At 37.7% G+C, this 23968-nt stretch overlaps 1 protein-coding gene across 2 annotated transcripts; it reads left to right on the forward strand.

Moving 5' to 3' along the window:
* The first annotated feature begins 202 nt into the window (after positions 1–202).
* Positions 203–22645, forward strand: DNA2 (DNA replication helicase/nuclease 2). Of its 2 annotated transcripts, XM_075109504.1 has the most exons (21): positions 203–292; positions 1072–1251; positions 2287–2470; positions 3872–4017; positions 5569–5694; positions 6561–6780; positions 7332–7449; positions 7755–7920; positions 9164–9358; positions 10274–10504; positions 10968–11084; positions 11194–11303; positions 12606–12715; positions 13719–13943; positions 15137–15330; positions 15446–15535; positions 15627–15819; positions 19570–19659; positions 20287–20469; positions 20597–20743; positions 21407–22645. In XM_075109504.1, the coding sequence occupies exons 1-21, from the start codon at positions 282–284 to the stop codon at positions 21461–21463; spliced, it is 3093 nt and encodes a 1030-aa protein (XP_074965605.1). In that variant the 5' UTR covers positions 203–281; the 3' UTR covers positions 21464–22645. The 2 variants fall into 2 exon arrangements, with proteins under 2 accessions (XP_074965605.1, XP_074965604.1); XM_075109503.1 differs by lacking the exon at positions 21407–22645 and having other exon boundaries at positions 20597–20934.
* The last annotated feature ends 1323 nt before the right edge of the window (positions 22646–23968 follow it).

The raw sequence follows: 23968 nt of genomic DNA on the forward strand, positions 1-23968 counted from the left end.
GCGCGCGCCCCACCCCGCCCCCCTGGCGGAGAACCGCTCTTCCATTGGCTGCGCTGGTTCTCTCCCCGCCAGTGTTCGAGCTGGGAGGGGCGAGGGGGCGGGGTTTCTCCGGAGGCGGGCGGGGCATGGGGCTGTAGTGCGCCTGCGCCCCGGCGCGGCGCAGGGTTTAGGGGGCTTCTGTTACTTGTCTGTCTGCGTCCGGGCTGGGTTGTGGTTGAGTCTAGCCTAGCTGAGTCGAGTCTAGCCTAGCTGAGGTGGGGCCAGCCTTGCAGGACCCGCTCATGGCGGAAAGGTAGCGGTCGGAGTGCGGAGAGAACAAGTGGGCATGGACGGCCGCGAGCGCGGGGGTTTTGAAGTTTCAAGCGCGTCCCGGGAAGGCGGGAAGGAGCCCTGAGGGCCGCCGGAGCGGGGACCGGGCGGCGCAGGCCTTCCTCGGGGATGGGGAAGAGGCGGGAAGCGCTCGGGACTGCCGGCAAACACCGGCGAGAGGAGTCCGCCGCTGCTTAGCGAGGGACTGGTGTTGGGGCCGCGCAGGGGGGCCCCGCGGCGGGCTGCAGGCGCCTGGTGTGAGCTCTGGCGGGTGGCCTTTGCTGTCAGGAGAATGTCCCTGTGCTTGGGTGATTATGTGCTTTACAGTGCTCGAAGAGAAGCTTTCTCACAAACACAGGGTGGGGTACAGGTATAATTAACTTCTAAATGAATGCGAATATATGGACACCAAAAGGAAGCACTGGCTGCAATAAATAGCAACTTAACTTAGTATTTATGTCTCCTTCCTTATCTTTTATGTGTCCAAATGCTTGTTTTTCATCATTCAAGCAGGGGGGTTGAACAAGATGATCTGCAGAGGTCCCTTCCAACCCCTGCCATTCTGTAATGCAAAGAGACTGCAGAAACATAACCAGAGAGTCTTTCAATACTCTACCTGTCTAGACTTAAAAAACACACTAAATGTATATAAAAATTGAAAGAGGTTAAAGTTGGGTTTACACTTGAAGCTTTCCTTATTCTTGTGTATGGGTTAGTTGTTTTCAAATGGCATTATGTCTTTGTAATGAATTGTTACTTCAGTTTTCAGAAGAAAGTGACTGACTCTGCTGACACAATACTTAAGAATGGGCTTAACAACAGATACCGGGTGTTGGAAGTCAGTGTAATACAGAGAAATGGAAGGGACTCTGAGAAACACTTGACAATTGCAGCATCTCAGTCACTGGAGGATACAGAACTGTGCATTCTTAGGAATGGCTGGTAATCCATACAAAAATGTAGATGTCTGGAAAGAGGACGAAATATCAGATTATTAAGTCACTTTTCTTTGTTGCCTTTGAAATGAGTTTTACCTTCTTAAAAGTGATAAGAAATCCTGAAACAGCTCTTATCTAATGTTATATTGTCAGTATATTAGTGTAATGGGTATTCATCTTGAGAGAACTCATGTCATGTAACTTGTGTTGAATGGGTATAGCTACCTTTAAGTTTTAATTTGTCTTTGTACTAAGAAACAGCAAGACAATAAGCTCTAAGTAGCATATTTTGTTTAAGTGTGGTGTTGCAAAAATTAGAAGTGTTCTTCTAAATTATGTACCCTTACTGTACATATAAAGATATAAAGCTATGTCTAAAACATGAGGTTTTATAAAGTCTGTTAAAATTGCTTTAGCTTGAGCTCTACTGCAGAGGTCTTTTTTTCAAGTGTGAATCAGTGAGGATCTAATTTAGGTGTTTGCACATTGTGCAGTATGTTACGGAAGACTAGCTTAGTCTTTTGAAGCATACAGGCATGTGTGTGATATTTGGCACTATTAATTTTCTGTGCAAGCCTGAAAGATGGGAGAAAAGGAGTCTAAGACTCCGTTTCTTAGAGGGGCAAATACAAATATCTTGAACCCTGAAACTTCTAAAAATATTTTTAGTTTTTTCTGAGTTTCTGAAACAAGTGGAATTGTTAAGTAAAAAGGTACCTCTCAGGTAATGAAAAAGTGTAGTATGCCAGTATAAAACATAATGATACTAAAATGGATTAATACATGGATCTGGAATTACTTTAAGTCAACAGGATTTCCCTACATGCAGGCTGTCCTGATGCATGATCCAATACTCAAAATTATTGACATGCAGTAAAAATTCCATTATCAATTTTAAACATTTATTTAGATCAACTTAAAAAAGAATCAAAATAACCTCCTGGATTTGAAGTATGTTGAATCTGATATATTAATGTATAATTTCTAATCTGTGGTGTCCTTAGCTTGCAAATGGTTGTTCGAATATATTGTATTACAGGGAGTCTGTTCCGGTTGTTCCAGGAGACATCATTCACTTAGAAGGGGAGTGTAGCTCCGGTACCTGGATAATAAATGAACAGTCCGGATACCTAGTTCTCTACCCAGATCTGCTGCTTTCTGGCACTACGATATCAAATAGCATTCGATGTATGAGACGAGCAGTGCTGGGTGAAAGGTTTAGGGTAAGTGTTAATTCTGGAGCATCAAACATATCAGCGAGTTGCTGTTTCCCTGAGACTAGTGATTTAGCTCTGTTAAAACTGGCTGAGATGCTGTGTTGCAAAATGTCGTTATTAGCTATTCATAATGTTTACAACACAGAATAATTTAGAATGGAAACTGTCTTTGGGTAAGCTTCCTGTGTTTTTTGAGAGTTTTGGCTAAAATAATCCTGTGTTCTTAATATAATCAATGGGACAAAGAAACGGTCTTCGCACTTAAAATTCTGGCAACTTCTTTGATAATCTCTTGCCACATTTTGTGCGGATATGAATCCTCTGTGAGGGATGTCAGCCCTATGAAAACATAGCGACTCTTGGCCAAGTTAAAAGCCTCTGAAAAAGCAGCCCATTCAGTTAAGACTCTTGCTTGATACCCTATGGGAAGCAGGCTTGAGCTCAAGGTCAAGCTGCAATGTACATGTACTCTACTCAGAGTTTGTGTGTGCTAACTCTGGAATGTGAATTGAGCTGTTGGAACTTGGAGAGAGGAAAAGTTTCTTGTGGTAGTGTCTTTGCTGATATGTGGATTCAGCTGAGGAAGACTTCCAGACATGATGGGAGTATAAATCCAAATGGGCAAGGGGACTGGTATAGAGTGGTAAACAGCCACTGGGAGCCTGTGACTGAAACAAGAAGTGTAAGTACAGCATGGGATGGTGTCAGGCCTTCACTAAAGGAGTAATAGGAATGAACTAATAATTTGGGAGTCCTGAGTCCAGGATAACACCACCTTCCAGTGTGAGTGGAACCAGCAAGTGCCAGGTCTGTAAAATATACCAGTAAGTACTTAAAAACCATACCGATTAGATTTCCAGTTGTTTGGTGGTGGCTCATGCCAAGGTCATAACTTGCTACCACTTTTAATTCTTATGAGTCTGCAGAGCCCAGCCCTGGTGATGGTTAGATGGGTTTCTGAGCCATTCTAGTCATACTTGGAATAATGTTGTATGAGTTGGTAAAGCAAAGGAAACTGCTTAATGCAAAAAATAATATCTATAAGACTGTAAAGGGGTAAGTATTTGCATTAGGAAATACTGCTATTAATACTGCCCATGGGCAAAACTTGCTCAAAATTCATTTTAACCTGTGCCTTTTTCTCATCTGTCAATCAGATAGGGATTGTATCCTAATGTTATCAGGGTTGGGATAAAAATGAGAGATCAATAGGAGACACATTTCAGTTTGGCTGTTTTCACAGTCAGGTTTGAAGAGGTATTAGTGAGGTGAAAACTACTGATCTTGCAGTTAAATAAGTGCAGTCGATCATATGCAGCAAATAAAACCCAGGAATTTTATAGAAAAGTTTGCATGAAGTGGGCATAAATCTTCATGTATATATATTTTATATGACATCTGTTGCAGGGCTCCGAGTCTGGTTCGCACCAAACACTCATTGGTACAATTCTTCATGAAATTTTCCAACAAGCGGTAACAAATAATTTGGAACAAGAGAAAATTGAAGAACTAGCAAATAAAACTGTATATGGACAGAAGTACATCAAAGAAATGTAAGTAGCATTGCATGTATCTTTTTATGTTTGGAAGACAGGGTAGGAACATTTGAACTTGCAGATAAATTTCTACTTTAAAAAATGTAGCACCAATATTGGGAGAATATTCTGCCAAACGACCTTGCTTAATGAAACTTGTATAACTTCTTAAATATATCTTACTAGATATTGCCCTGTTTCATAATCTAATTTAAATTGCCTGCCCTGTTGAGCTACTTCTATAGGTGCGAATTATGATTCTTGAGTAACTGTAGCTGTGTTTTTTCCTTTCAGGCCAAGCAGGTTGGAGTGTTTGCACCTGTAATATTAGATTTCCAGGCATCTCCCAAAGCAGAGTTAAACGTGACAAACATTTTGACCCTTGGGAGATGAACTAGAAACTTGTGACTGACCAAGCATTGAGATGTCTGATATTTTCATTATCAGGTTACTTAGTAGCTCAGTTGTTAGAGGACCTTTGACTTATTTTCTCTGCAAAGCTGATAAAAATGCTAGCATAATAAATAGTCTTCATATTTCCATCAGAAAATAGCAAGGTGAATGGCTGTCAGTTTTAAGCTTTTACTGCAGTCTTGATTAAAATGGAATTCAAGTCACATAAAAAAACCTGTTATATCTAGAATATTACAAGTTGTGTGTTGGGCGATGTCAGTATCTGTTAGCTCCAGAGAAACTGGAAGTTAAAATTGTAACAAGATTTGTTACTTTACTTCTGTTATGAGGGTGGATATTTTAAATTGTGACTGCTAAGATTACTTAAAGGCTTTTGTGTCACTCTGGGCATCTGTGTTTGAAACCATTGATTTGTGATACCTCTTTGCATATGTAGGCTACGATTTGTTGGAATTGAAAAGTAGGTTACATAAAAGTCTGCTGGCTGTGGTTGTTTGCACTTGTAGGAACCTTTTTGTGTAAAACTCACTTGTATTTCTCTACCTGTAGAATAATGACATTATTTCCAGTGAATGCCAGCACCAAATTATCTAATGCCACGTGATTAGGTGCTGTTTAATGAGACTTGTGCTTTCTTGTGTATTTGTAACTGTAGCCGATCATGATTCCTTTCCAATTAAAATGGTCTGAAGCCTGTCAAAATGGATATGAAGAACAAGTAGCAGACCAGTGTATTCAGACAAAAAGCAAATGGTCTTTTTAAAAGTTTCCTCTAATGTTTTCAATTTTGCATAAAGCACAGGAATAGGCATTTTCGAATGCATGACTCTGGTACTCCTTTCTTGCAGTCTGTTAGTTTTGTTTAATCACATCTACCGTGCTGATGCTTTCCTTGTGCTACACACGTTGTTCACTTCTGATGTACCGTTTGAAACATCCTGTGTTCTGTCTTTCGTAATGGATGTTCAGTTAAAGCTTTATGAAATAGTTGAGTTGAACCTTAATGAATCCGTCGCTACCTACAATTTATAGATGTTTATTCCAACCTGACAGTTATTTCCATTAATCTTGTTATTACTTGAGGCAGAATCTTGTTAGTACCAGCAGCAAATCTAATATTTCGGTCTCCTTAATGTGCATGGCTTTATTTTTTAGGTATCACTTAAATCTGAAACAAACAGAAATAATGCAGGAAGTGGAAGGATATTTGCCGTCACTTTTTAAATGGATGGAAGACTTCATGCACAATCCAGCTAGCCAAAATAAAATGCAACTAAAACTGTAAGAAGCCACAATTAAAAGTTAAAACCGTTCTACATTGTATATCTTGTTTGGCTCACTTAATTTTTAGGGCAGCACTTCTTATGTAGAACTGTCCAGTGATACGGAGCTAATTCACGGCCTCACTGCCAAAATAGCTAATCTTGAGAGCTGCATGTTTAGCTGCCATTGTGAGTACTGGGGGAGACATTAAGACTGAGGGTGAACTGATAAAAAAATCTTATTGGTCTTAAAATCCTTATAAAGTAGAAATTTTAGTAATTGGAAAAGCAAGCATGTTTGCTTTACTGACTAAGCTAGAAGTTACTGTAAATATGTGCAAGACTATGAATCAGAAACTATTAATCAAATGTAATTCTTCACCAAGATAACTGTTTATCAGTGAAATGGTGATTTTACTCAACTGCTGCTAAGCTCTTCTTGTCTATGGCTTCTTGCTGTTAGTGGTAATAACCGTAAGGCGTTAACAGGGTGTTAAACTTTCAGTGACATGGCAGGTCTGAGTAAAATCTGTATGCTACTTTCCAGTGTATATCATTAAACTTTTTGAAGAAACAAAATGTTAGAGTGTGGTTATTCAGAAAAGATCAAAACTTATTAAGAACAGTTTAAGATTTTTTTTAAACTTTGAAATTTAGGTGAATAGCAGAGCTTTATGCCAGTGTGCAATTCAAAGAAACTTTCTGATATGTTTTGTCTGTAAATGGCAAGAAAGTTTGAGTGAGACTTAATGTACTTTAGAAATAAAGTTAGTGCCTAAAGAGTGCCTACAATGCAAAAATATTAAATATTTAATTACAACTCAGTAATATTTTAATATTAAGAATTAAGGGAAATTGGAACATCTGACTTAATTTTCTTCCTAGGTCAAGTGGTGCAAATACAGAAGATGCATCTTCCAGGATAGAGATAGCAGATATCTTAGACATTGAAGAGAATATCTGGTCTCCCAGGTTTGGGTTGAAGGGAAAGATTGATGTTACAGCCAGTGTGAAAATCCATCGCCAGTCTGGAGTACAGTTTAGGATAATGCCGTTAGAGCTCAAGTCTGGCAAGGAATCTAACTCCATAGAGCACAGAAGTCAGGTACAAAACCCAAATGTCTAATGTCGCTATTGGTGGCTATGTATACTTTTTTAAAAATTGTATGAGATGACCTGTTTTGTCTCATGAATGTGAAATGCTGTTTGTATGTGGTATAATCTAGATCTATGGACGGCAGATCCTGGCATACCCAAAGCTGCTGATATAAAACAAAAGCGAACTGAGGAGTGTGAAGTATATGCATTTAGTACTTTCAAACACATTTACAGTTTTTTTATCCTGAAATAGCTGTTCTTTCATCTGTTCTTACTACATTTAAAAATTAGGTTGAGGCAAACTGCTTCAGGTAATAGTGTTGTACATCTTTCCAGATAACTGGTCTGATCTAGAGGTAGTAGCCTTGTATAAGCTTTTGTTAAGGAAGATGCCTTTTAATTTAAATCCTTGGTTAGGTGCTTATTACTTTATGGCTTCTAGCTTACTTATCATAAGTAAGGACTGCTTAACCATATAAATTATGGAAAAGCTAAATACAACTTATAATGTATTTTGGTTTTCATGCATTGTAATAAGTTTATATATAATGTTTGCAGGTTATTCTGTATACATTGTTGAATTTAGAACGGAGAGCGGATCCTGAAGCTGGATTTCTTCTTTATCTGAAAACTGGTACTATGTACCCTGTTTCTGGAGCTCGCATGGACCGAAGAGGTAAAGTCATTCCCCTTCCCCAGAGACCATAATTTTCTTTACTAAAATGTTTCATTTTAATTATAGTTATAAGGTTTACTCTCATGAATGTATCTGTGCTTAGAGATGCATAACTTGTTATAATGTTACTGATTCCAATAAGCTTATGGTAAAAACTTAATTGTTTTATTAATACTCCACTAGGACTTTGCTATATGAATACTCACTCCTGAGTGACTAAAAATTTGATGGCTAGTTACTTCTGAGTTAGAAATTATTACAGACCAACCTGAAAACATCCGTCTGGTTTGTTCTTCTCTTGACAGAATTAATGAAGTTAAGAAACCACGTGGCCTTCTACTTAACACACAGTACGCATAAGTCTGCTGTGGGAGGACAGCAGTCACAGCTTGCTGCTTTGCCTCCTGTAACTGATGACAGTCAAGCCTGTAAATATTGCTCCCAAATACACAATTGCTTTCTATACAGCAGGTAAAAAAAAGTTTGACTTGTGTTTTTGAAATAAGCTTGAACAATTGTAGCTTTTGATACTGTGATTTAATTTTTGTGGTTGCCGGTTTCTTATGTCTTTCTTGAGGACTCTTGCACCCCAAAAGAAGGTTCCATAGACCCCACTGCAACTTTAATAGTGCAAATCCCTGATCTCGCAGGGACTTAATGTGTTTGCTCAGGTACGCTTTCTGCCAGGCAAAATCTGAGACAAGTCTCAACAAAATACTTGATGACAAGAACAGATTTCTGTTATATCTGAGTTAATAATTATGACTTTAAAAAGCTATATCCTTGCAACTCTTTGAAACAGGCAGTCTTCTGAGGCTGAATTATGGCTTGACAACAACTCTTTCACTTGGGCTCTGTATAAGATTGTTTCACTGTAGGGTATCACACAAGTAATGATACATTGATATTACTCTGACAAAGTGTTATTGCATCTTCCGTTAAAGAGAAGTCATGAGCAAATATTTGATAAATTTTTACATAAAGTTATTGAATTGTTTTAAAAACTGCTATAAATTTTAGTCTTGTCTTTTATGCTGCATAAAACCCAAGCAAAATCATATACTGAATAAATGAGATATGCTAGAACAGGAGAGCTTTTGGGTTGGTCTTGTGTACCTATAATGCCTGACTGTTTTTAAAATTATAGGGGTAAAAGTATTTGAGAGAACTAGCTTTACAGGCATACATGATATGTTTTTGTGAAATGCTATTCTAATATTCAGTTGTTACAGCAACAGGCCTATTACCAACTGGGTAACTACTCACTTCTCAACTAACTCTTTTCATTTTGGTTGCATTTTGTATGTGTGATTAGGTGTAATGTCTATTGATGTTTAGTTTTGAGGTAAATTGACCTGAAGTCTGCTTGTGTTTTAACTATTAAATCCCCTTTGCTTAGCTAAATCTTAATATAGTATTAATCTGTTAGAAAAAAAGGAATAAAAGATAACTATCTGAATGTACACAGTATTATCCTTGAAACGCCTTTAATTGGTCTTTAACTTGTTGTCCTTAATTCAAAAACATAGAGATGATGTAAAGTTACTAATATGAGATTTTTCATATGAAAAAAGGATACAGATTTAACTTTATTTCAGTGATGGTAGATTATCTGCTATGTTACAGTACATATTTAGGTTGGCATTATGTACTTATAGACTTGCAAGAAAAATGATACAGGTTGACTCTTTACTGTGTTTGGATCTTTTCCTAGAGCTGTAGAACAAAAGATGTCCGGTGTGTGTGTCCCTCCTGCTATGGTACCCATTATTGAAAGAGAGACCCAGCACCTGAGGCCCTCCCACTTAGAGTATTTCAGTCTGTGGTATCTAATGTTAACCTTGGAGCTGCAAAGTGGAGAGGGTAGAAAGGGATATAAAAATATATGGATGATACCTTCTTCGGAAAGGTAAGACGCAGTTTTTAGCTGGGTAGAAATGATGCTCCCTTTAGTAACTGGAAATGAGGCATTGTCAACTCGTGTTTTCAATACAAGGAAAAGTACGTGTTTTGAAGTGCTTGTAGAATTAGTCCAATATGCCACTTGCGTAGGTAGGGTTTTTTTGTGAGATGTGACCTAATGGAGACATTGGCCTACTAGATTTATTGGTTTTGTATTTGCAATATTATATTTGGGTTTTTTTGTTGTTGTAAGGTCATACACAGGAAGCAGCGAACTGCAGTTCCAGTCTTCAGAAGGAAAATTCTGTTTTGTTTGTGTCTGTGGGGGCTGAGGCTGGGTGCTGACTGTGAGCCCAGCTCATTGCACTGGTTTCCTGGGGGTTTGCTTGACAAAGATAGATATGTTTTGGACCATACTTTTAGGTGTGGCTATGAATGTGGATAAAAGCAGCTGGCTGAAGTAGCATGTTGTTATACATCGCCTAGGCCAGCCACTGTGGAGAAAAAAACAATTGGTGGTTTGTAAGCCTGTTGCAAGGCGTCTGTTTCAGTGATGTGTAGCTGAGTTAAGTGAAGCAAGCAACTCCATAAGCAAATGTGGAACATTCTAGTGAAGTGGATCCATACGTTTCAGTATTTGTTTTTTTAACAGGAAAATAAGGATAATCTTAGCTTAAATATCAGAGTCTGTTCTTGGAACAAGTACACGAGTTATTTTTACAGTCCCTTTCTGGTCAAAGGGGCTATTGTAAAGTGAATGTTAAATCTTCCTGGTTCTTGTTGTGAGTGTTCAGGTTGTTATTTTTTTGTTGTTTTGGGGACTGTTTTGGTTTTGGTGGTTGGTTGTGGGTGGTGCAGTTTTTTACTTTGTTTTTTAAATTACTGAGAGTGTTTTAATTTTTTTTTTCTAATATATTCACAGAGAGAAGGCTGGAGATTGTGTTGGAAACATGATCAGAATTGATCGAGTGCAGGAAATTTCTGAGGGACAGTATCTACATTTTTTCCAACGTAAAAATGGTGCCATACCTGGAGTAAACCTATTGGTTGGTGATAGAGTGGTTGTGAGCGGAGAGGAAAATGGTTTACTTGGTTTGGCTACTGGCTATGTTAGAGAAGTCAGCATGACAAAAGTCTCCTGTTTGTTGGGCAGGTAATAGAACAAAAGGAAAAATACCTGTTTGAAGACACTATGACACTGGAAGGGTACTTCCAGGTGTCCAAAAAGCTGTAATATAGTCTGACTTTTCTTGCTGGGCTTGGGGAAGCACCCTTTGGAAATTCTTGTATCTAGACTGAAAATGTCAATACTTGGTCAGCGTATATGCTTGTCGATTTAACTAGGTTGTCTGAATAAAAGTATGCTTGCAAACTCCATTTAGTTGTCTCCAACATGAGACTACCTGGATACTGTGATTACTGTTGTAATAGCAACTTCCATTATTCAGACTATGTTGCCTTTAAATTGGGCTCTGATCACGTTTTATTTGGATTATTTGGTGTATTTCCTCTAGCTATTGCTAGAGGTACCACTTAACAATTATTACTAAGTCTTTAATTGTCAACATACTGCTTTTAGACAGAATTATTTTGTCCATGTTGCTGTCGTCCTTCAGGGATTTGTCAAAGCTCCCCAGGAACACCACATTTAGGTTGGATCACGAAGAAGGAGATTTTGGTATAGCAGTCCCCTTTGAAAACCTTTCTAAGTTGATGAAAGATTCCCCAGTCAGGTATGAAGAATCAAATTAATTTGACACTTTCAATATTTTTTCAGATAAGGCTTCTCAACTAGTAACTCTTGAGTTTTTGTTTTTTGTTTGTTTGTTTTTTAATCCACAGTGAGAGGCTCCGGAACTTGATAATTGACTTCCACAAACCACGTTTTATTCCACATTTGAGCTCTGTCCTTCCTCCAGAAGCAAAGGAAACCGTTGCAAATATTTTAAAGGGTACAAAGTGGCTTCCCCAAAATCCTCTGTTCAGTAGTACATCTCTGTAGCCAAAGTATTTATCACATTAAATACAACGGTATTTTCCTACTTTGGGGTCTAGTGATAGTTTTCAGCTTAAAAATTAAAAACAAGTTCTTACCTTGCGCATCTTTCTGTGATTAAATTAGTCATAAACTAGTTGGAAGACATGACCAGATATTTGATTAGAAGTTTTGTTTTAGTTTTACTAGTTGCTGCAGCTTGCAGTTTCAAACAAAATGCCATATGACTGCCTTGCTACCTTTACAAAAGGAAGGAACAGGGAGCAGGGAAGCCTTTCTTGGCATAGAGGAAGCAGACTTTGAGGGAGTGGAAGATGGGCTTTTGTGTAAGCATTCATTTGTATAATCACTCTTGCTGACTGTTGGCTACTCTGTAGTGTGTGATGCTTTGTGGCACATTTTTCTTCTTTTTTTACAAAATTTGTTTAGGTATTTGGCAGTGTCTAATTCGGTGGAAGTACTTTGTTCTCTGACAGAGTTGTCTGTGAAAACAGAAATTTAATGGAATTCTCTTAAAGCAAAGAGAACTTTCTACAAAAAGTCAGTCTGAAGACTGACAGATTTGCCTTGTTGCTTTGAGGACTACTTCAGACAGGAATTTTGCCCAGATTCCTAGAAAACTACTGAAAAGATAGAAAATGAGGGCAAGGCATTTATTCTGAAACTCAAGAATGACTGATTAAGTAGTACCTGAAGACTGGGGAGGACAGTGTCTTCCTGTACTTGCAAACCATGTATTTTGTTTACAGAAAGGCACTGATGAACCTAGACACTGCTTATTTTTTTGCTTGTGCTTTGTCTAGTCCAAATAGCTGGAACATGCTGCCGGTTTGCATCGTACTGGGGAAAAATGGCTCTGATGTAATGTTTCTTCTAATCAAGATGATACTGTATGTGCAGTTCATTTCCCTTTGCTATGAGGCACGTGTTTGAGCATGAAAGTGGATATGATAAAATAGAAATGCCCATACAAGATATCATATGGAGGTGGTCATCTAGGATATTAGGAAGAAAGTCACAAAAAGTCTAAGAATAAAGGTAGCTTCAGTGATTTATTTCTAGGACTGTAGTGCAGACCCTGTGCTACTTGGCTGTTATGTTTAATATCATTACTTCATTAGAACTTAGACTTACTCTGCGCAGTTCTCTTTAAGGGCTTTAGTGAAAGAGGAAGCTATAGTTTTGTTTTATTAACTTTAGGAATTATTATAATGATTATGAAGTATTGACATTCAATTTTTATTTTCTTCCTTTACAGGTCTGAATAAACCACAGAAACAGGCAATGAAACAAGTATTACTTTCAAAAGACTACACACTTATTGTGGGTATGCCTGGAACAGGAAAAACTACAACAATATGTGCTCTAGTAAGATCGTGTACCTTGATGTTTACGTTCTTTGGGTGAGATTTAGAAGAGATCATTAAACAAACTGTATAAAGCATACTGTCCAAAATTAATTGTTATGATGTAGTCTACTGGTATCTATAGAGTTTCAAAGAAGAAAAATATATTTCTTAAGAACATGTATTTGGTAGAACTAAAAATGTATTTTGAGGGGTAGGACTGTCTCTTGCTTGTGTAGGAATATATATGTGGGAGGGCGGAGACTGCAGTGTGATATTTAATCACTTTTGTGACACTTCAATGTTAAAATTCTATGGGCCCAAATGTCAGCAAATCCTCAAATCCTAAGTTACAGCTCAGAAAAAGGACTCCTTGGGGAAGCCAGTGACTTGTCCATTGTAAGCTATAGAAACTCATGGTGCTGAAGCTATGTGCAGCCTGGTACCCATCTCCTGTAGCTGGTGGTTCTCCTTCCCCAGGAGTGGACTGTAGGAACATACTGGATTCAGGCTGTGAGCTGAGCGAGTTATTTTTAAATAAGTGTCATCTCACTTCCAGTTGTCATCAACTTGTGGGGAAAAGGGAGGCTGGAGAGCAAGCAGCTGCTGCTGCTATCAGATCAGCTCATTCTGCTGAATCTGTTGTGGCTACATTGTCATGGAGAACAGTGTTTGTGGGCACGAGCTGTATGACTTGTTCTTAGAGTGGGAATCTTCAGAGTGCAGTTCCTTCTTTTTGTGCAGTTTGCGAGTGTGCATGGATGTTCTTAGCTCTCACTGCTTGTAGCGTGCATAGTAACCCTGCTGTTTACAAGAACCTTCAGGTCTGTTGCCCATATTGCTTTGACAGTAGCTAACTGGCAGATCTGGTCAGAAAGAGTGATATAAATGAAGTCATACTTGTTTATTGGCTTCCTCTGAAACGTCTTTTTTTTTTTTTTTTTACCCAGTCAAACATGGGATTGCTGATTCTTGTATGTAAACTAATATTTTTTTTTCTTTTCTTTCCCTTTGCCACTCATTAGGTGAGAATTCTTTCTGCTTGTGGCTTCAGTGTTCTTCTGACTAGTTTTACACACACTGCCGTAGACAATATCCTGCTAAAGCTAGCCAAATTCAAAGTTGGTTTCTTGCGTTTGGGGCGAGCTCAGAAGGTTCATCCAGATATACGGAAATTTACAGAAGAAGAAATTTGCAGGTCCAAATCAATTAAATCTGTAACAGATTTGGAAGATATCTATAACAGTCAGGTGAGAAAAGCGTTTTTGCTAGCCCTGCAAAATATTAAGGATAATTATAATTAGTAATCTGGTTGTTCAGATGCTGTAGAGAAGGAACGCATCCCAGTGGTGTGTTACTGGTGTGAGAAATCTGAGCTTAAGAAGATACTCCGTTTCTGCATCACTTCAATTTCGTTATAGCCAATAATGACCAATATTAAGAGTGTGAAAATTGAAAATCCTTTTTTACATCTACATAAAATAACTAATCATTGTAAGTAATAATACCCAAAGACTCCAGTGCTTTTCTCTGAGATCTTGTGTTGGATTGTTTACACAGATATCCCCTCCTAAAGTGGTCTCTCCTGAAGTGTGGTAGCTTCACAAATTTATCCATTAAGGGGGTGGTGATTAACTGCTGCAACCTCCTCTTTGTTCACATATCGCTCCTGTTTTTCCATTTTTTCCCTCCCACTTGTGCTAGTTGTGCCATTTGTATGATCAGAGGATGGGGAAGAGGAAGAGTGGTGTGTTCTGGAGCTGATCTGGTCAGACACTAAGTTTTGATTGGAAGATTAGTGCTACCTGTGTGAGTGTTAATGCAAAAGACTGTAATGGGAACTGGGTGAACTGAGTTAGTGGCAGCTTTAAATTAAATTTGTTGAAAGAACAAATTTACGGTAGTTGCAGTAAATGCCAACATTGCAAGAGCCACCACTTATTTTTGTTGATGGCCATTGCAGGGAAATGTTTGAAGTCATGAGGGAAGTGACTTAATGTTTTGTGTTTTAGTAATTTTGGAGTGCGGTGGAAGCACAGAGGTGGGAAGAACTGTGCTCCTGTTGTTTTGTCTCTTTGGAATTAAAAAAAAAAAACAAACAACAAAACAAACCACATAATTTTCCTAAGGTAGTCATTTCAGCATGCTCCATGAACTGTATATGCACAGAACCCGATATCAGTCTGAACAAATGGCAGGAGTGAGTTATTTACTGCGGTCAGTTCTAAAGTTGTTTTTTGTTGTTTGCAGTTGATGCAAGAACACATGAGGCCAATATGTATGCAAGATGTGCTGGTCTGATATCAAGGATTAATAATTTGATTTATTTTAGCGTATATTTTAGTTTAGTTTAATGGGAAAGATTTTTCCTCTTAACCTGGAAAATGTAGTGCTAAAATGATATAAGATACATCTTATCCTTAAAGTGTGTCTCAATTTTCAGCCAGTGGTAGCGACGTCTTGCATGGGAGTAAATCACCCCATCTTCGTTCAGAAGCAGTTTGATTTCTGTATAGTTGATGAAGCTTCCCAAATAAGCCAGCTCATCTGTCTGGGCCCCTTATTCAGCTCCAAAAGGTTTGTGCTGGTAGGGGATCATCAGCAGCTGCCTCCACTTGTACTGAATGCAGAAGCAAGGTAAGATAAAATGCTGCTGGACAATTATTAATAACATGAATTCTGGGAAGGCTCTTGCAGTGTTTTGCCTGACACACTTTTGGGTTTTTTTTTGTTTGCTTTCTTTTTGTAACAGAGATCTTGGCATGAGTGAAAGCTTATTTAAAAGGCTGGAACAAAATGAAAATGCTGTTGTCCAATTAACCATGCAATACCGAATGAATAGGTATTTTAAACTTTTATTTATTACATTGAGGTTTGTTATGTGGGATCAAAACTGCAAATTTGACGCCTTTTCTTGTTTTTTAAATCTTTAGTAAAATTATGTCGCTGAGTAACATGTTAGTGTACGAAGGCAAACTGGAATGTGGATCAGAGAAGGTGTCAAATGCCACTGTTAACTTGCCCAACCTAAAAAAATTGAAACTGGAGCTTGCAGGTGCTTCAAAAACATGGTTGAAAGAAGTACTTGATCCAGACACACCTGTGTGTTTTCTGAACACAGAGAAGGTAAAGTTCGTTATGGTCTCCCTTCAAAACTATTTTTGATGCAAGTTCTCAATGCAGTCAACATGTAAAACTTCATGCAGCTTAGGTAGGGTAGGACACATAACTTTAAAAAAAATGGTTTTCTAGTTACATGTAAAATGTGCAATGCGCAAAAAAGTTATTAGTATAGTTGGTCAATTGGGTGGTACAGCCACTGCCGGAAACATTGCACCTAGGAGCAGCCGAGAAGTTTAATTCAAATAATATTTCAGAAAATATTAAATGTATTATAAACTTTGTTTTCATGTACAGAATGTTGCTCAAGGTGCGTAGCTGTATTGCATGTCCTTGCAACCATAGAATGACCTCATTTCCAGCAGCTGAGGGTCTGGTGTCTGAGCTGTGTGCCAGTGGCAGGAATAATTGTAATTCTCCATTGAATTTTGCAGACATTCTATACACTGAAGTGTGAGGGAGGAATAAGTTGATTTAGATGTGTCCTTTCACAAAGACTCAATTTCTTGCCAGAAAAAACTCTAGAATGGATAAGAATTATGCAAAGAAACTGACTTCTGTGTAAAATGAGGAAGTTTAGATGCATGTGCAAAAGATAAGTAAATTAGTACATATTTGTGGTTTGTAGTGCTTGCTCTCAGTGTAGTTAGTGACTGGATTACGAAGATTTGAGTCTGTCTTCCTCTCTAACAGGTTTTATGTTGATTCCTATTAATCCTGTGTTTTGCCAATAATTCTATCAAGTGCTAATCTCTTCTGCTGACCCTGGAAAGAGCTCCCCACTCTTTCTGTGCTCTCCAGGGCATTCTACACGGTTTACTTGTTAATAACAATTCTGATGGAATCTTTTCAATGATCTAAAAAGAAACACAGGGTTTATGTTAGAGACTTAGAGAAACTCCTAAAAATGCCTAAACTAAACAGGGGGAGCTTTTCCAGGAATGCCTCAACAGCTGCTGTCCCTCACAGAAAAGCAGACAGCTGGTCCCAGGGAAGAGGTTTGTTCCAATAGGAAACTGGCTGATACACTGATCTATTAATCAGACTAAAATAGAGTTTCTGTTCCACTTAAATATTTTTCCACCCTAGAAAGTGCATCTTGAGCATCACACAGCTGTGTGCTTGTAGAACCAGCAGGAAAGTTTCACTTTCCAAAATGTTCTTGGTTTTGTTGAGACACTAGGCTATAATGTTAAATCTCTTTTTGGATTTCCTGTCAAAACTCCATGTATTGTCAGTCATAGAAGAAAAAAAAAAAAGAGGGGGAATCCCCCAATGTCAAAACCCTCACCAAAACCAGCATTTATTTTGTTTTCTTTGACTATTTATAGTGGGTTTTTTTTCCCTGTATACTGTTGTTTGTAGTGTAACCAAGAAAAGCTTCTGAAGAAATGTACTTGGGGGGATACAAAAGGGGAGAACTAAGAGGAAAAAATCATGACACCTCTAGGAAGCTTGCATTTATTATGCTAACATTTTAAAAAAACCTCTATTGTTTTCTGTTTAGTAATGTGACATGTTTGTGACATTAATCGGAAATTTATTTGTTCCTTTTCTGCCAAACCCTGTGTCAGTCTGCGCTTCCTCTGACAGCTTGGGTCTGAATGTTGAAAATTTATATCCTTGATTTAATGCCAGTCTTCTGAGTAATTCTAGGCTGAAGTTGTTTTTGTTGGTGTTTTTTTTTTGTGGTGTACTATGTGCACATAACAAATATAAATGCAAGCAGGTATTACCGTAAGCATGACCTAGCTTTTAGAACTTTTTTTCCCCTAAAATAGTTTTGGTATAGGTTTTGGCTACATTAATGCTGGTGTGGACAGAAACAACTGTTCATTAAAACGATGCTTTTCTGCTTGAAGAAAACTTGAGCGCATGCAAATTTAGAGGCGGATTAGGTGTGATGTTTTCAGCATAGTGAATTTAAGAAACCAAACAGCACAGCTCTTAATTCAGTTGTGATATGACAGGTCATAACAACAATTAGACTGCGCGCAACGGCAGTGTAAAAACAGGTTAGCTTGCGGTAACTATTAAGCTGTGTAGCTGTTGACACACAAGCTATGGAGAAACTGCTGTTTTGGAAAACGCGATGGAATCTTCTAATATCAAGGGAAGTATTTTCTGCTCTGTAATGTGCACAACATACTGAAAACCCACTATGGCATGTAAAAGCAGCTTGAGGACATGTTGCAGGAAAATAGGATTCTTACAAAGTATGTGGTACCCTACTTAAACAATACAACGCAGACTACTTTTTTGCATATGGCTGAAATCCTAAAATAAACTTGTGGATGCAGTAGCCTACTATTAATGTATAAATGTGCTGCCTCGAAGATTGCTATATAGAGTTGCAGCAGTGTCACATATGGGTTTGACATTCTCTGTTAGATTGTCTTTCTTAATTCAAAGTGCTATAGTGTGCTAGGCATTGAACATAAATTACACTTAACAAGCTACACATTCCATTGAATTCCTGGATTTGTGCAGCTTTTGGTGTACACTTCGTGCACCGTCAGATTCCATACGTGTGCAGTGGTAAGCAGACACCACTCACCTGGAACACTCTTACAAATATGAGCTATGTATTGCTTTACCCACATGTTAAATGTTATAGTGATCTCCAAATTCAGCCATTTAGATGATAGTGTGGTGGGAGATTGGAGAAGTAAAACTAGTTGTAATAGGGTTCTGAGTGTTGCTTTAAGGCGGACTATACCGCCTCCCATTTAAAGTGCTGTCATAAAAATTTAGAAGGAAAACTCAACAAAGTGGTATCCAAGAAAACAAAGTTGATGTATGTCACTAGTATTGGAGGCAGATAGTGGAATGGGTGAAGTAGTAAATGGCAGTAAATAAGTAGGTAGTAAATGGAATTCAGAGCTGGGAAGCAGTTTAGTGTATGCTCAGTTTTAGACTGTTTTTAAATATAGAGGTCTGTTACTTGACCTCAGGTGTTCAGCTGCATGCCAGTTTACTAGAAGTATGGTAACAGCAGGGATGTGTTCATTGCTAACAATACTGCTTATGCTTCAGAGAAGGCAAGAGCTAAGCAAAGGGAATATATTACAAAACTGTGATACTGAAGTGACAAAAGTTTATGTTCTAACCTTGTCCCTGGCTTTCTGGTCTCATTCATACGTGATGCAGGGAAAGGGAGTTAATAGTTAGGAAACGGTAAATTCAGTGAATACTTCTTTTAAATTTTGAAGTTAGATTTAATACTACCATTTTGGATAGCTCTTCCTGTCGTTCTAAACGTAGGCTTTCGAACACTTAAATATCCTTTCCGCCATGGAAATGGGGAAAATTCACTGTAAACACTGTTGTATGGAAAGCCTTAAAACAAAAGTCCCATGTAAAATACAGTTCGCTCTCTTACGTTGTCAGGCAGTGAAATGTCCTTTTCATATATATATATATATGTGTATATATATATATATATATATATATATATAAATCTATGTGGTATATTGTGTGAGCTGCAAAGTCAGATGGTCAAGCTTTGGAAGTTTAAGATGATTTACTAGTACTAGAAACTCATTTCAGCAGATTGTTTCAATTTGTTTTGCAAATGCAGTATTCACCAGTTACTTTACAGTGTAGGCTCTTATTCTGTAAAATTTAGCTCTTAGCCTTATTTTTTTATTCAAATTGTTACTAAAAAAACATGTATGATATGGTGAGTTAGGCAACTGGATATAGTTTGTCATTGTAGACAGCAGAAGTCAATATTTTCCTTTTACATTTTTAAAGGTCCCGGCACCAGAACATGCAGAAAAAGGTGGTGTAAGTAACATGACAGAAGCTAAGCTAGTACTCTTCCTCACATCCTTATTTATTAAGGTATCTTTTACATTATTACATTGTTCAGGGGGACAGCTTTATAATTAATCATTCTTACACTGCTGTAGTAATGGTGACTGTATGTATTGGGTTATTCTTTGAGGGATGATCTTAAGCATAAATTGAAGGTTGGCTATATGTCAGTATAGTGGGGAGACTGAGGTCTGCATTCAGTTCCCTGTCCCTTGCCTGGCTGGATTTGGGATGCAAAAAAAGCTGGATGCCAAATTCTTTTAAGATATGAGGACTTTCTTGTGAGGGAGGGGAGAGGATTTTCCTTTCTTATTTCATCCAGTCAACTTCAGGAGTAGTACAGACTAGGAGTTCTGAATGTTAACCTCACAGTTTGAGGAAGAAAGAAAAATGAGAATTTCGAGGCTATCTGTCTTTGTGCTAGGTTAAAACAACGCTTGGGAGCTTGCAGTAACTAATATATTCTACTTCCTTTAGTTAATATCAGACTTTTTTAGTTAATATCAGTTATACCTAGAGTTCCATTGATGACTTAATGTAGATAGAATATTTTGCAGTGCTGTTTTTTTTAAATATCCTTGAGGGTCTTCTGACAGAAGAAGTATCCCAGCTAACTGCAGTGACAATTTTTTCTTCTGTTTCTTCATCATTCAGGCTGGCTGTAGGCCTTCAGACATTGGCATTATATCACCATACAGACACCAATTAAAAACAATCACCGATTTGATGGCAAAATTGAAGGAGAACAGAGTGGAAGTTAACACAGTAGACAAATACCAAGGAAGAGACAAAAGTATCATAATTGTGTCTTTTGTTAGGAACAGTAATGATGAAAATGTAAGTTGGTCTTATTTGTTGCAGTCAATTTTAATGGTTAAAATGCTCATTTTCAAAATGCATCTATTTACATTGAATTCTGAAATTTAAACATAACCTGCTTTTACATTTCCTGCTTACTTAACAGCTTGGCACCCTCCTGAAGGACTGGCGACGCCTTAACGTTGCTATCACAAGAGCCAAGCACAAACTAATCATGGTGGGCTGCGTTCCATCCCTGTGCCGCTATCCTCCTTTAGAGAAGCTACTCTGCTATTTGCAGTCTGAGGGAATGATATCCTTTTTCTGCGCCATTCTGTGGATGAGGAAAGGCAAGACTGACGTAGTGAGATTTGAGAATAAGGATGGGAAGATCTTTGATTATTTAGGTTAAACTTTTAACTCTGGCAGCACAGTACAAAATGTGCTAATTAAATATGCCAAAAAGATACTTGAAATCAAGATAATAAATGGATTTAGAAGCTTCACAGTCTTCAAAAGTAGAAAGAGTCCATGCTGATTTGCAAGTCAATTTTGACATAATTTCTTAATTTTGAGGCCTGAATTTTTAATTTTTAATGCTTTTACATTTTTTTCTGTGATTGTCCTAGTTTCTTGGCATCTTAATGTTGGTGTGATTGTTTTCCTCAGGAAGTGGTGTATTCTCTCCTCAGAAGCACCATGCATTTAAACACACCTGGTGAGAGAACAGTTCGTGAATATTGTTGCTAGAATGGAAGTGGTGCAATTTCCAGATGACTTGTTAATTTTTTCCTTTCTCTTTTGGCATTGTACAGAGTTTCATCTAGTTACGGCTGTTTCCATCTCCTATTTAAATACGAAAGGCCTCATTAGCTGCTTTCTTTGCAAACACCAATACATACTCAAACAGGTCTTGTGTTTTTGTGAAAGCGGTATGTTATCAAAATGCTTGAGAACTACTTCCTTAACTTGCTACATCTTCAGTCTTCCAGCAGGGGCTCATGAAGATATCCACAAGTGTAACATTTTATGATTGTGAAGATGGAGAGTTTTATAGGCATTTATGTACTTATTTATGGTGCTGCTGAATGTAAATAGCTGGTTAGTGGGGCATGAGTGCTGATGTGCACTGGTTAATCTGAATGAAGCCAAAACAGAAACCACATTCAGTTTATCTTAAAGCTTCCCTTCCAGTAAAATGACAATACACATTTCTTTAAGCTGATTGTTAAGATGGTCACTTCAGTACTGGTGTACTTGCAAAGAACCAGAAATACGAAGTGTTATTTTCCTTCAGATACTGCATAGCTACTTAATATTCACTTTTACCTTGATAAGCAGTTATCTGCATAAGTGAATGGGGAAACACCTGAGGCGGAGGGGGGTACTAAACCAATGCTTCATTGAGTCATAGTTTTTTGGGCTCAGTTTGGTTTTAGAGACTTTAAAATGTAATTTACATACTGTAATTCCATTTATTAGAATTCCTAATTAAGATGCTGTGTTGTGCTCTTTGGAAAAAAATTAGGAAAAACTTCTTTATCTTCTTCAAAGGCTGACATTCTGCTTTGAAGTGTACTTCTACTTTTTAAAATACTTGTCTTTTATATTTATATACTAATGTAATTAATTTCTTATATGAAGATCTCTTGATGACTTTTCTAATACCTAGATTTTGCATACATCTGGGAAGAAATGTGATGTTGATTCATTTAATTCCCTTTTATGGATTTAGCAGGTAAATTTGTTGAAGTGAAATGCTGCCCAGTTGAAGATCGCAGTAAAATTCTGGTTTGTTTTTCTGATTAGTCCTTTCTGCAAAAGAAAGAAAACAAAACTAGAGATGCAGCTCGATGACCAAGAAGTTTACATGCTCAGGTTCCATTTTTTTTGTGAAGATGATGGCATATGTACAATACAAAATATCCTTTACTTGACAGATCTGTTTTAGTTTCTTTATACTACCTCATACTCTAGACCATTACTGAGAAGCTTCTTTCAAAGATTGCTGGTGGAAACCTCAATTTTTTTTTTTTTGATTCTTCAGAATCATTAGTACTTGTTTTCTCTTGGATAAATGTTAGGTAGTTCTGTGCACGTAGTTGCAGACACACTTCTGGATGTTACATATGGGCCTTTTCACTCTTTTTGTTTTTTTAAACCGCTCTCTCACTTTTGTAATGTTGGAAATAATAAAAATTTTATGTTGGTTTTATTATAGTTGTTTATACTTTGTTAATACTTTGCCCTATAATACAAATTTTGAACAGTACAAAAATAATTTGAATAGTTGACAATGTATAATTTTTTAGGTGAGCCCTGTATGTGCTCTGGGTCTTTCAAAAGATAAAATTAGGGTAAAATATATTCTTACTACAGCAGTGATTTCAGAATAACATAGGAAGAAAAACTTTTCTGTACAAGGCTATGTTTAGGATCTGTGTGTACAGAAGTCTTAAGATTTAGCTTATCTGTGTTCTTATACCAAATTGTGCTTATCCAGGAAATGATCTGCATGATATTAAAAAGTTAATAAATAAAATAAGGGAATTGCCATCCCTCCACAAAGTTGCATGAGAAACAGGCACAAGAACAATACTGTATTTCCTTACCTGTTTCTAAATTATGCCCTTTCTTCTTTTTGACTGGTAAAAACTGGACTGAGCAGAGATCTACATCTTAAACAAGGTTTTGATCTGTTAGTCTCAAACCAAAGTGAGATGTGATTCTCTAAAACGCTCTTGCACCCTAATGAGTATGTATATATCAAAGGAACATCTTGTAAAAGTAAAAAGAATCACTTTTTCTGTTTGCTGCCTTTAAAATGTCTTTCTAATCCAGAAAGTCACTGATACTGCTGGAAAACATAGAGGTTGAGCACTGTGTGTTATGTGGTGCTGGGATTCTTGGAAAACCAAAACAAAATGGAAGTTGTTTTATGCCAGGCGGCTAGGGCTGTTCAGTGTTTAAATGTATAGGCTCTTCTTTTATAGGCTGGGAATCATGGATATAAAAAGTGGCCCTCTCACCGCGGGCTGTGTTCTGTCTCTGCTGCTCTAGCCCTTTGGTCCTCCTTCCTTGCAGGCCACAGCACCACTACCCTTTGCCTCCATGTTGTTTTGTGTGTGGTCTCTGAAACGGGGTGAGGTGAAGCACAGGTTTTGGTTTAGCAGCTTGCTGGTTAGTCTTCCTTAAGGAGGAGAGAGGGAAGAGGATGATTTAGAAAAACTGCTAAAGCAAAGGGTAGTGCTTAGGGTGTGTAAGCATAACCTGAAATCCCCTTTCTGTAAGACAAATGCTTGGTGTTTAACACCTCAGACTTCTGGTGCTACAGTAGGTTTTGGGTTTCTCATGAGGTTCAGGTTTCTTTTTAATTAAAGAAAAAAAACTTCTACCTTACGGTATTTTCAAAAAACACATATACAACTTTTAGTCCTAGCACACTATTTAAGGTACTGAATTCAGTTTTATCTAGGCGATCGAATGTAAGATGACTAGTACTTGTTCTGGCACACATTATCCAGCTTCAGAGAATTAT

Source organism: Phalacrocorax aristotelis, chromosome 14 (assembly GCF_949628215.1).
Source record: "Phalacrocorax aristotelis chromosome 14, bGulAri2.1, whole genome shotgun sequence".
In the NCBI taxonomy this organism is placed as follows: Eukaryota; Metazoa; Chordata; class Aves; order Suliformes; family Phalacrocoracidae; genus Phalacrocorax; species Phalacrocorax aristotelis.